General features: G+C 45.7%; 1 protein-coding gene across 1 annotated transcript in view; it reads left to right on the top strand.

The window, feature by feature from the left end:
- The window catches only part of setd2 (SET domain containing 2, histone lysine methyltransferase), a 40,330-nt gene that overhangs the window by 12,531 nt on the left and 14,397 nt on the right, over nt 1-13,402 (top strand). Inside the window, exons 11-16 of the mRNA XM_079504295.1 lie at nt 1,627-1,761; nt 6,540-6,659; nt 7,079-8,212; nt 8,695-8,743; nt 10,914-11,253; nt 12,322-13,177. Coding sequence (XP_079360421.1) covers nt 1,627-1,761; nt 6,540-6,659; nt 7,079-8,212; nt 8,695-8,743; nt 10,914-11,253; nt 12,322-13,177 — 2,634 coding nt within the window. The remainder of the gene's footprint in view (nt 1-1,626; nt 1,762-6,539; nt 6,660-7,078; nt 8,213-8,694; nt 8,744-10,913; nt 11,254-12,321; nt 13,178-13,402) is intronic.

A 13,402-nucleotide genomic window follows, 5' to 3' on the forward strand; every position in this document is an offset into this window, starting at 1 on the left:
CGCAGGTCTCATTGAAAATGAACTATAGGCAATTAGGCATGTTATATCGCTTCACGTTTGAAAGGCCCCAGATACAGATACGTTGCAGATACGTTTTGGTCGCTCTGACCCTCATCAGACCTGATGGACTGCTCTTCTCATTCTGCTTGAAAATGTTATGTATCTTGTTATGTATCTCCTGGTATGTCTTCCCGAGCTCATTCTCAAAACGGTTGTCTCATCTCGCCCTGTTAGCTGTAGTTGGAAAAAGAGTAATAGCCGAGTACTTAACACATTAAAACCGAGAAACCACTATTGTATTATTTTATTTTCTCAAATCTATGCTTCTGTGGGTCCCTGGAACAAAATGCTTTGAGATAGGGGTCCACGGCCAAATAAATATAATTTTGGGGGTCCCTCACATGAAATTGTGCTGAGCACCACTGATAGTCTGATACACAGTAGCAACATAAGTTTTTCTGAATTATTATTAATTATAATGTAGAATACATTTAAGAATCGGGTCCTCATGTGTTAATGTGAAAACAGATAACTACACCTGTACCATTGGTATGCTGCCAAGTGCCATGGCCATTCCTGTGTTAATTCACACCGCTTCCCTGATATGATTCATTGGGGTTTACAGTACATACATTCAACCAGTAAACCTGACTATGATTGTAAGGTGGACGATATGAATGTATGAAGCAAAAAGCACTTCGCGATCGACCAGCCGATGTAAATAAAGTTATACTTATACTTAGTGTCGAAGTGTCCTTGAGCAAGACTCTGAACCCCTAATTGCTCCGCTGCCATCGGTGTATGCATGTGTGTGTGAATGGGTGAATGCAATGCACAATCTATGTAAAGCACCTTGGATAAAGGCGCTATATAAATGCACCATTTGCTGGAATGCTGTATAACCTGCAGTGCTGATAATAAGGAATAGCTGCAGTTTTTTTAAATGACTGGGTGGGTTTTGGTCTGACTTGGAGCTAATTGCTCTGAGATATGCAGTGACTGCAACCATCTGCAAATAACACAAAAGACTGGTTGTTTTAAGGTCACTTCCTGTGTGAGTGATCTCTTCGTCCCACTGCTTGCAGAATGTAGTAGATTTGTCATTTGTGATCAGTGTTTTTAGACAAATGATTTCATATCAACTGACGGTCACACCATGTTAGGCAAGCTGAAGGGGAGGTTTGACAAAGGTACAACTGATTCTTACTCATCCATATTGTTCTGTTTGATTTATTTGAGTTATGACTTTGTATGAAAGTCAAGTAACTGTCTTTTTATTTTATGAAACATCTGTAACCAGAGGTACCCACCTGATCATCATGCCAATGACACACTACTCATTCAACAAGACAATTCTTTCCTATTTTTTAATTGGAATCCTGTAAAGTAAAACAATATTACATTTCAAATGCATTTAGTTATACATAAACTAGTTTGTATGCTACTAATATAGACTGAAGTAATTAAAATGGGTGCATGTTTGGAATTGTAACAGCTGAAATCAATACTATAGCCGTGTTCCTATATTAACCTGTGGGCCACATGAGGGTGGGGGCCGCATGTGGCCCCTGGGCCGACGGTTGCCCATGTCTGTGCTAAGCTATTGCACGTCTCTGGTCCCCGCAGGTGGATGAAGAGCTGGAGGCATTGCTGGAGAACGGCGAGGGTCTGTACGACGAGAAACAGGTGGTGTCTCTGTGCAGGCTGATGGTCCGCGTGGAGACCGTAGAGCAGAAACTCACCTGCCTCAAGCTCATTCGGGTGAGGGATCCAAACCATTGAGTTTCCTGAAAGTTGGCTAATGTTTTTTACTTACCAGTACCAGTGATGGGTAGTGCCTGCAATACGTACAGAGGCCACAACACTATACAGTATATAATGATATTATACGTTTATTCCAAATAATGACCGTGTATTTACTACAAGAGCTCTTCTTAATTATTCTGTAGCAAAGGCAAGTATTGCACAAATTCAATAAAAAACACTTTAAATAAAAATAAAAGCCACCTTGTGGCGTTATTGTGCATTGCACCTACACCATGTGCTATATGTCATCTGGACTCTGGAGTTGGAGTAGGAGTATACAGGTATATGGATATATTGCCATATCGATTAATTGAACCCACCACTAATCAGTACGGTACCAGTTTATCTACATGCATGATTGCAGTTTATCTAGATGCATTGCATGGCGTTTACGAAGAGTTGTTTAGCAGCATGTAGTGGGTTAAAGAAATGGATAAACTATAGAAGAATTAGCAACGAATTAATATTATATTACTTATTACTTGGAATCAAGAGTAATACATTATATTACATATTACTTTTGCCCTCTCATCCGCAAAAAAGGGATCCTACAACAACACAATCTGTTTAGTCAGCTTCTTTTAGAACAGAATTAAATTATTATAAGAAGAAGAAGAGTCACCAATCAGCCAAAAAGGCTATAAAATATAGCAGCATCTCTCTTGACCTTTTAAATGAAATGTGCTATTCTTTTACAAAGTAATATGGTATAATATTATTGTTTTGGCAGAGTAATGCCTTCTTTACTCGTTACTGGGTACAGTAATGTTACAGTAATATATTACTAGTAACTTTACTAACTTACTGCCCAACACTGATAAGGGTTTCCCAATGCAGTCACGGCCAAACATGGAGTGTGTCAATAATCAAACTTGAAATGAAAGGGTCACATGAACGATGGCCATGTGGTGTATGCAGGAAACAAAGTCCATTGTCCATTCTTAAGGTTTACTTCTCAAACATCAAAAGAAGACATCATGGCACCCCATTGGTGAAAAAAGGGTATTGCGTCGCACACACTGGCAGGAGTGAATTCATCAAACTGATGAATAGTCCAGGGGCTTAGTGCACTTTTTTAGGAGAATAGTGCACTTGCGGATAAAAGCGCCAAATTTTGTATGAGGCTTCTTTATGTCATGCTAAAGGATTTTAGCCTAGGAGCCCTTGTCAAATATCTATTTTAAATATCAAATTGCAAGACTATCAATATCAATGAAATATGTGAAATATGTGAAAATCCGCCTAGTATTTTTCAGACTATATACATCATAAAATGATCAGATTACTTCCAAATGTGATAAAGTTGACTTATTTTGACATTATTAAAGTCACAGAACATGAAATATCATCAATAACACCTTTATTGCAATGAAGAATACAAATGAATATGCATCATAGTGCGAAACATGTTATAGAGCTGTGCGCATTCTGCCTAGCTGTCACAATTGCATTTGCAAAGTGGGGAACAGTCCAAATTTGCATTGCTGCATTGGCAGGTATACATCACCTTTACAGGTGCATCTGATCAGCTCTCTGCAAGCTCTGGTGGGAGGTAATTTCTCTATTGTTCGATTTTGTTCACAGAAGAGTTATTTTCTTTTTTCGTTGATGGAGCTCAAAGGACTGGATTTGTCGTACAAAATTACTGTCAGTCTTTCAAGCTCCCGGAAGTGCTGGCAGTCAACATCTAGTTGCTGGAAGGGATGCTTTGCCAGATTGACGAATGTTTCTGTCGCAGGCAGCATCATAGGCTTGCCAGGTCCGCCAAGCTGACTTCTTACCCTTTCCATTAATAGCCGGGGAGCGGGAATAGAGATGAACCTGTGATGTCATGACATACTTTTTATTTGTATTTTTTCTATTAACTTGGTCATTAAGTAACACAGAATGAGAGGTCTGCTCTGACCAAATGAATAGAAAAAAAACACAAATAAAAAGTATGTTATGACATCACAGGTCCTCTCAAATTTTGGGTGACTGGCTCCCCGGCTATTAAGGCATATGTTGTGTCACAACCGGAATATGCGTGAAACATAGGCAGGGCTCGAGATTTGGGTTCCCCTAGGCTATTGCAGTCTACCAAGCGGGCATCTGGGCCACCAGCACACGAAGCCACCAAGTGATTCCTTCTCCACAGAACTATGGGTGGGTTAAGGAAGAAGGGTCATGGGTGCCAGTTTGGCTGACCATTCCAGAGGTTTCCAGAGCTTGCAGAGAGCTGATCAGATGCACCTGTAAAGGTGACTGTAGTGTAGTACCTGAAAATGCAGTAATACAAATTTGGACTGTTCCCCACTTTGCAAATGCAATTGTGACAGCTAGGCAGAAAGCACAGCTCTATAACATGTTCACACTATGATGCATATCCTTGTACTATAATGGAAAGGGGGAGCAAACCAATATATTTATCCGTCCGGCTTCTCCTACGAAACTTGGCAATTCTGCTCAGCAAGCCATCCTGGGAAGCAGTATAGGGGAAGGCCTCTCGGAGGAATTGAACACCCTTTCTTCATACCTGAAGGACTGCCGCCTCAAGCTCAGTGTTGAGAAGACTGTAGCAACAATGTTCCACCTCTACAAAAGGGAAGCAACTCGCCAAATCAACATCATGGTCGACGGTGCCCGGCTACAGTCCCAGTCCTCACCGACATACATGGAGTGAAGCTCGACAGAACACTGTCCTTTAAACAACACCTGGACAGTGTTAAGGGAAAGCCCGTGCCGCACTGATACAGCATCTAGATGGCACCACGTGGGGAGTCACCACAAAGACACTGCGCATCTCCACCGAGGCCCTAGTTTTCCCTGCCGCTGAATACTGTGCCTCAGCCTGGAATCGCCCCAGCAGAGGTCAGGCGAGAAGCATCCACACTGGCCCTCACTCGGAAGGCACAGTTGAGCAAATCTCACCTCCTCCACAAGGTCGTCACGGAGACACCACAGCGTACGCATCTCAAGTCCCGGCGGCCCTTTGCCACACAGGCCCAGGAACTGCTCTGCACAACACCAGCCGACACCTCCAAGGCTTCCTGGGTGAAGGCAAGATGGAGGGACCAGTGGAAGGCAGCAGATCCTTCCAGGCTTCACTACTACATCGAGGATCTCACAGATGTTCCTGGCCAGCGCCTCCCCCGCAGGGAGTGGACAACCCTCAACCACCTGAGGACGGGTGTGGGACGCTTTGGTGCATCCATGCACAAGTGGGGTCTCACAGACAGTGCCCACTGAGAATGTGGGGATCCATTACAGACTGTGGAACACGTGCTGACCAGCTTCCCCACATACCGGCCACCAAATAGTGATCAAGGCTTAATTGACCTAGACAATGACACACTGGACTGGCTTGCTGCAATGGAGCTGAAGGTCTAACGACATATACGACAGAAGAAGCACAAACAAATTCTACATGCCACAGGAATCCATCTGCACTACATTGCCTCCGCTCACCTGTCATATGTATTGTACAAATATTGCTTTTGTGTGCCATACTGTTATTGTGCAACATTTTGCTGTGACGCAAATTATATCACAATTTCCACATTCACCGACCCCTCCCCTTTTCACTTCACACACACACACACACACACACGCACACGCAGCAGCACAGTATGGTACAGTACAGTATGGTACGGTACGGTAACGTACAGTACGGTACGGTAACGTACAGTACGGTACAGTAACATACAGTATGGTACAGTAACATACAGTATGGTACATTGCAGTACAGTACAGTATGGTACAGTACAGTACAGTACAGTACAGCACAGTACAGTACAGTACAGTACAGTATTGTACAGTACGGTACAGTATGGTACAGTACAGAACGCTACAGTATGGTTCAGTACCGCACCCAAAATGTAGTCTGACTGAACAAGTGGGCACCCTGCACAAGTGGCCACCCGGACAACTGGCCACCTGGATGGTGTGGCGCGAGACCGTCCGATGGCCGGTCGAGTTATAGTTCATTTGTATGTATTCTTCATTGCAATAAAGGTGTTATTGATGATATTTCATGTTCTGTGACTTTAATAATGTCAAAATAAGTCAACTTTATCACATTTGGAAATAATCTGATCATTTTATGATGTATATAGTCTGAAAAATACTAGGCGGATTTTCACATATTTCACATATTGCATTGATAATAATGTCTTGCAATTTGATATTTAAAATAGATATTTGACAAGGGCTCCTAGGCTAAAATTCAATAACTGACCCTAACGAACCATCATGCAAAAAATTACGCTTTTATCCGCAATTGCACTATCCTTTCACTAAGCCTCCGGACTAGAAGGCTGAATAGCCGAAACGTCTGTCAACCCATTTGAGAATTGTGAAAATTGTGAAATTGTGAAAATTTTAAAAAGTAAAAATTCCCTTCTGCCTCTTGTGTGTGACCCAATACCGTTTTTTATGTTGATCTAAATGGATAGAGCACCAGAAGTCAGAGCACGGTGGTTACAACTAAAGTAATGCATCCCCCCATTATGTGCACACTTGCTGGTCCTACCTATTTATAACCTCAGGTTCCCACAGTGTTAACTCAACTCAATTCACAAACAAAACAGAATACTAACAAAAACTAATGATAAACAAGGAAATAATACTATTAATGTAATCTCAATGAAGAAAACATCTACAATAATCAATCAATACTACTTATTAGTAAATGACTAAATGCCAACCAATAAATAGCTCCACATGATATAACTTGACATGTGTTTGTCACCCAGGATACCCAGAATCCGTCGTGCTTGAAGCAGTTTCTGGACCACCACGGCCTGTCCTTGTTGTGGATCTTCATGGTGGAGATGTCGGAGGCCAAGGGCAACAACATCAAACTACAGTTCGAGGTGAGATTTGAAGGTTCCACGTCTTAAAACTATCCTGTCAAAATAGTAAATATAGGGTATGTGCGTGACATCATCATCATCATACCCGGAAGGTATGCGGGAACGCCTACTGAGTGGCATTGACAGCCCATACATCTAAACAGAAAAGTCTGATTACATTAAAAGACATCAAGCGACGTTAAACTCACTTTGCCACTCGATTTTTATGCATGCGCTTACTCTCTATAAAAGGTTTCAGTGCATTACTATAACCACTTCAGCCCTGATGTCCCTCATTTTTGGCATGTCATTATAGGCAAAACAAATCCCCTAAATCTACCAAAGAATTTGGTACATTGATTTGTACAATAACAAACATTGACAGTTGTGTTCCACATAAGGTACTGTTTTGAAGCTCTCTGACTGTTTTTTGTTTCCAGATTATGAAGACCCTGTCTGTGCTGCCAATCTCCACTAAGAACATGCTGGAGGAGAGTCGAGTGCTGACCTTCATCCAGCGATGGGCCCAGACACACGCTCTGCCTCAGCCGGTCGAGATGGACGGCTATTCCAGCGAGAGCACCTCTCGGGCCCAGACGCCCCTCAACACTCCTGACGGCTCCTCCTCCGCCAAACTCGGACCGGAGATCGACGGCGACACCCCCAAGCGGGCGGTGTACCGCCGCCTCAAGATCATCAGTGAAAACAGCCTGGACAGCGCGCTCTCCGACGCCAGCAAAGCATCCGACGGGAAGGACGAGGAAGAGGAGGACGAGGAGGAGGAGGAGGATGAATCGCGTTCTGGGCTGCTAGATAGTAAACCGACCAAAACTGAGCTGGTGAGTGAAGTCACTGTGACTCCAGCAAAGGAACAGTCGGATGAGCCAATGAAGGAGGAGACACGGGAAGAGGCCGAAATCTGTCCCAGCAGCGTTCAGCCTCCATCTCAGCAGCCACAGGAGGAGGAGGAGGTGGAAAAGGAAAAAACAGAGGAGGTGGAGGTAGAGCACGGGGATGCTGGCGTAATTGAGGAGAAAAATGAGGTGCAACAGGAGGAGGGGGCGAATGAGGATGCAAAGGTGACTACTGTGGGGGAGCAAGAGAACGGGGAGGAAAAGAGCAGCCGGGCAGTGGAGGAGGTGGAGGAGAAGGAGGAGGAGCCAAGGGCTGAAGGAGAAGAAACCTGCACTGAAGCCCAGGAAACAGAGACTCAGGTCGCTCAAACGGACGTTCACGAAACAACAGCTGAGCCGCCCGCAGAGCCCAAGGACGCAACATCGGAGGTAAAGGAAGCTGACAAACCTCCATCAAGCATCGAGCACTCCGAGCAGCAGTCTGAGGTGCCCCCCAACTCCGAGACCCCCACAGAAGCCAGCACTGCCCCAGAAGCCAGCACTGCCTCCGAGGTCACAGTGGCTGCAGTGGGAGAGGCCTTGGCAGTGGGCACTCCTTCTCAGGACGAAGAAGAAGGGCTCTCCGACGTGGAGAGCGAGAGGAGCCAGGAGATCCCAATCAGCAACGTGGACATCAGTGGCTTGGCCGCTAGTCTCCTGGATAGCTGGAAGGACCTGAAGGCAAGGATACATACTCACACTGACACCCAATGTCACATTTTCTACTAATATCTTTTTGTTATTGATATAAGTCATACATAAGTTATAGACAGATAACATACATAGGGCTGTCAGGATTACAAATTTAAGTTGCCGATTAATTGTCACACAAATAATTGCGATTAAAGATTGAATTGTTTTTTCTTTCTATTGAACATTGGAATGTTTCAATTTGTATTTCTGTTTGCCTTTTAGGCCTTGTAATCTCACACACATTTAATCATTTAAAAAAAGCTTTCCAAAAAATGTCCAAAATAGAGGAAATATAATTTTCTGCAATTTTTTTGAAAAATGCTTATGACGTTTTTTCAACATGGAAACGATTGACGATTAAACAAAAATAATTGTGACAGGTCTAAACATACATAGAAGATAGAACATAAAATGTAGTGCATTGTATTGTGACTTTTGCATTTAATTGTAATTTATGCTTCTTCTTTTAGGAGGTGTACAGGATACCCAAGAAGAGCCAGGTGGAGAAGGAGACAAATGGTGGGTTCATCTCTGGTCATTGTTGAATTTAACTGAGTGAATGGCTCCCCAAACATGCCTGCGTGACAATCACTCCCTTACAATTTACAATTTACAATTTAGGCATTTAGCAGACGCTCTTAATCCAGAGCGACTTACATTAAGCAATAACAAAAGCATGGCATACATCACATATATAAAACGTAGTTATCATGAATCATGCGTAGACTAAGAACGTAACAGTGGAGTATCTATGTAAACTATACATACTATACTATACTATATAATATATTATACATATGTACTATAAAGTGCTATGACTACATGAAGTGCAATTCTAGAGCTGTCTACGTAACAAGCTATAAGTCTGTTTAAAATACTATCTAAGTCTACATAATGTGCTATCTAAGGGGCTAGGCTAGGGCAAGTGCTACGGGCCATGGTGGAGTCTGAAGAGGTGGGTTTTCAGACTACGGCGGAAGATTGGGAGTGAGGCTGCAGTTCTGACTGTGATGGGAAGTGCATTCCATAGTTTTGGAGCCAGAAGGGAGAAGAGTTTGGGACGTGAGGAGCGCTGTCCCGGCGTTTTTAGTGAAGGTACCTCCAGCTTCCCTGCGTTGGCTGATCTGAGTGCGCGGGAGGGTTTGTAGGGTACGATCATACTTGTGAGATATGGGGGGGCCATGCCTTTGGTTGCTTTGAATGCCAGCATCAGAGTTTTGTATTCTGTGCGGGCAGCGACCGGGAGCCAATGGAGGGAGCGGAGAAGGGGGGTGACGTGTGAGAATTTTGGCTGGTTGAAGACCAAGCGGGCTGCGGCATTTTGGATCAGTTGGAGGGGCTTAAGTGCACATGCCGGTAGGCCAGTAAGGAGGGAGTTACAATAGTCAAGTTTTGACAAGACTGTTGTCTGGATTAGGAGCTGGGCTGACTCCTGGGTGAGGAACGGTCTAATTCGTCGTATGTTGTAGAGTGTAAACCTACAGGATCTAGTGACAGCTGTGATGTGTGTTTTGAACGAGAGCTGACTGTCCAGGACAACACCAAGGTTCCTGGCTGTCGGGACAGACTTTACCAGGGCGTTGTCTACGGAGATAGTTAGCTCCCGCATAGGGCAGGACTTAGCTGGGAAGAACAGAAGCTCAGTCTTGTCTGGGTTCAGCTTGAGGTGGTTGGAAGACATCCACTGTGAGATGTCAGCCAGGCATGCAGTGATGCGTTCTTCTACCTGGGTGGCAGAGGGGGGGAAGGATAGAAACAGTTGTGTGTCATCGGCATAGCAGTGATAGGATATATTGTGAGCAGAGATGATGGTGCCAAGGGATTTAGTGTACAGTGAGAAGAGGAGGGGACCAAGTACAGATCCCTGTGGGACCCCAGTTTGGAGGGTGCGGGGGAATGATAGCAAACCTTTCCAAGAAACCTGGTAAGTCCGGTCAGAGAGGTAGGAGGAGAACCACTTCAGCGCCGTCCCGCCGATGCCTAGATCAGCTAGGGTGCCTTACTATGCTACCAACAATATGCCTGTATCTTTCCTTGCTCTACACAGCAATGTGTGCATTTCCTTTATCCCACAGCCAGTGGCTTGCAAAGTTGCAGGCGTTTCATGTTTCACATTCAAATCAAATGGTCAAAAAGTAGCTCAACACAAAGTTTCCAAGCGTTTATAACAACAGACTAAACAGACTGTGCTCTGAAATGTTCTAGGTCAGTGGTTCTCAAAGTGGGATCCGGGGACCCCTAGGGGGTCCTTGAAGGATTTCCAGGGTTCCGCACTCCCCAGCAAAATGTGTTAACTTATATAGCATCACAATTAACCCTGTTGTATAATTACTATTCGAAAATAGCGATGCGATTGTCATTTTCAGTTAACACAAATCTTCTCTTTTGGGGGTCCCTGGTACAAAATATTTTCAGTTGGGGGATCCGCAAATGCGTATATGAATATGGGGGTACTTCACATGACAATATTCTAGGGCTCTCACTGAATAGCCGGATACTCGTTCAAGCGAAGGTCGCTTCAGTTGGTTTTTCCAGCTGGGGTGAAGATAACCAGCCGGCCGCTCGCGTCGTCCCATTCGCGCAACTTCTCGTCTTTGCATTGGCTTTGCATGTAATCGCGCCGCTCTAACTATCCAGGTTTGAACGTACAGCTTAACCCTCTCAAATGGCCTGATCATCTCTTTTGCAGATCGAAGTCGAGATCGAGAAGCGCCCCTGACCCCACGGACCCCCTCTGGCAGTCGGGAACGGGAGCGGGAGAGAGAGCGAGAGCGGGACCGCGAGCGAGAGAGAGACCGCGAGCGAGAGCGAGACAGAGACCGGGAGCGCGACAGGGAGCGGGAGAGAGACAGGGACCACGACAGAGACAGGGACAGGGACCGAGACTGGGACAGAGACAGAGACAGAGACAGAGAACGCGACCGGGATCGAACCGGGGACAAAACACCACGCAGCTCAGAGCGCCGGCGCAGACGCTCCGCCTCACCCCCCTCGTCTTACGAGAGGACCAGCCGAAGAGCTGAGGAACGGTATGGAAGCACTTTACTTACTTACTTACAGTTCACTTTGGTTTTACTTAAAGCTGCTATAAGCAATAATATGTCAAAATTGTAATGACTTTTTTTTATTTTATTTTTTTTTCGTATTCAGACAGCCAGCAATGGGTAAAAAGCTTTGTCATTGGTCGATTTGCCTGTCTACATCCTGATTGGTTAGTCATTGCGACCGGGTTCGACAAAGCTTCTAGGAACATCTTTAAATGCAGATTGCGGCCCCTAGATGTGTCACAGAGACTGCATTTTTTTGGGAACGTTCTACCTGGCTGTCTGAATATATATATATATATATAAAAAAATCACACCCGTGTGAACTGAGTGGTGTAAGGTTTTATATAGCATGATCAGCTGTGGTCTGACGTAATGTCTGACGTAATGAAATCACACCCGGATGTGATTTCACAACTGGCTTTTTTTGTGCAGAAAAAATGAGCATGGTTGCTACGGTCATCCAGTTCACCCGGGTGTGATTTAATTATGTCAGAAATTATTTTGAACATAGCAACCATGCTCATTTTTTTCTGCACACAAAAGCCAGTTGTAGGAGTGGTTTACACCACTCAACAAAAGCCAGTTGTAGGAGTGGTTTACACCACTCAAAAATAAAAAAAAAGGTCATTCAAATGTTGAAATACTCTGTTAAAAGTAAAAGTCTGGAATTCAAGTACAAAAGTATTGGCATCAAAACCTAATTAATTTACTGATTTATTTATTTATTTTACCCATTAAGACCTGAGGCCTATTCTACAAATGTAGCAGTGCGGTACGAAGCTTGTGAGCTTGTATATCTGCCATTGTTGAATAAACAACGCTAAAATCTTTGAATGTATATTCTGTCACAGCGAACGGTTTTAACTCGTATCTTTGCTTTCAGATGGGGGTCGGCGGCAAATTACATACATTTTTGGGGTCTCAGGTCTCTGGGTTATTTGAGTTTTACTTTTAGCGGAACAAAAATAAGACGGACAGATATCCAAATTGACATATGCCCGCCCGCTACTCTTTATTTGTCACGTAATCGGATCGATTTCTTTCGTTCAGGTTCGACTCATCCAGCAGCAAGACCCCCAGGGCAGGGGCCAGTGGGAAGGAGACACCCAGGGCAGGGGCCGGCAGCAAGGAGACCCCCAGGGCCAGCGCGAAGGAGCGCAACAAGCTGTCGACGGACGAGCGCAGGAAGCTGTTTGAGCAGGAGGTGGCTCAGCGGGAGGCCCAGAAACAGCAGCAGCACTTCCAGCAGCAGCAGCAGCAGCTACAGACCATGGCCTACGACCCCGCGGTGCAGGCCTACGCCTCCAGCCCCGGCTTCATCCACTACCCCCAGGGGTACCCCATCCAGTCCTACGTGAACCCCACCAACCCCAACGTAGGCAAGGTGCTGCTCCCCACCCCGCCCATGGATCCACACGCGGGCTACGAGGAGACTCCTCCCCAGCCTCTTATCTCCGAGCTGGGACTTCCCTCCCCGTCCTCCTCCACCTCCCAAGGCGCCCCCGCTGCGATCTCCAGTCTCCCTCAGCAGCACATGGCCGCCACCGCCGCCCCTCTGGAGCTGCAGCCCCCCGGTGTGGGTGCTCCTCCGCAGCCGTACGGCCAACCTAACATGGCGCCCCAGGACCCGGGGGCCGTGGCGCTCCTCTCCGTGGCGCCCCAGGCCGTCCCTCCTCAAGTGGGGGCGGAGCAGCAGCAGGGCGGGTACACCACCCTGTGGGACCCCGCCACGCAGCAGGCGGTGACGGTGCAGACTCAGCCGCCGCCCCAGCAGCAGTACGCCCCGCCGCCCTCGCCCGCGGCCCAGGCGCAGACCGCCATTTACTACCAGGGCCAGCCGTGCCAGGCCATCTACAGCATCCCTGCTGCCTACCCACATCCACAGCCCAATGCTCCTGTTATACAGGTAATATATTATACATCCCTGCTGCCTACCCACAGCCCAATGCTCCTGTTATACAGGTAATATATTATACATCCCTGCTGCCTACCCACAGCCCAATGCTCCTACTATACAGGTAATATATTATACATCCCTGCTGCCTACCCACAGCCCAATGCTCCTATTATACAGGTAATATATTATACATCCCTGCTGCCTACCCACAGCCCAATGCTCCTATTATACAGA

The sequence above is a fragment of the Electrona antarctica genome (assembly GCF_951216825.1).
Source record: "Electrona antarctica genome assembly, chromosome: 6".
Taxonomy (NCBI): Eukaryota; Metazoa; Chordata; class Actinopteri; order Myctophiformes; family Myctophidae; genus Electrona; species Electrona antarctica.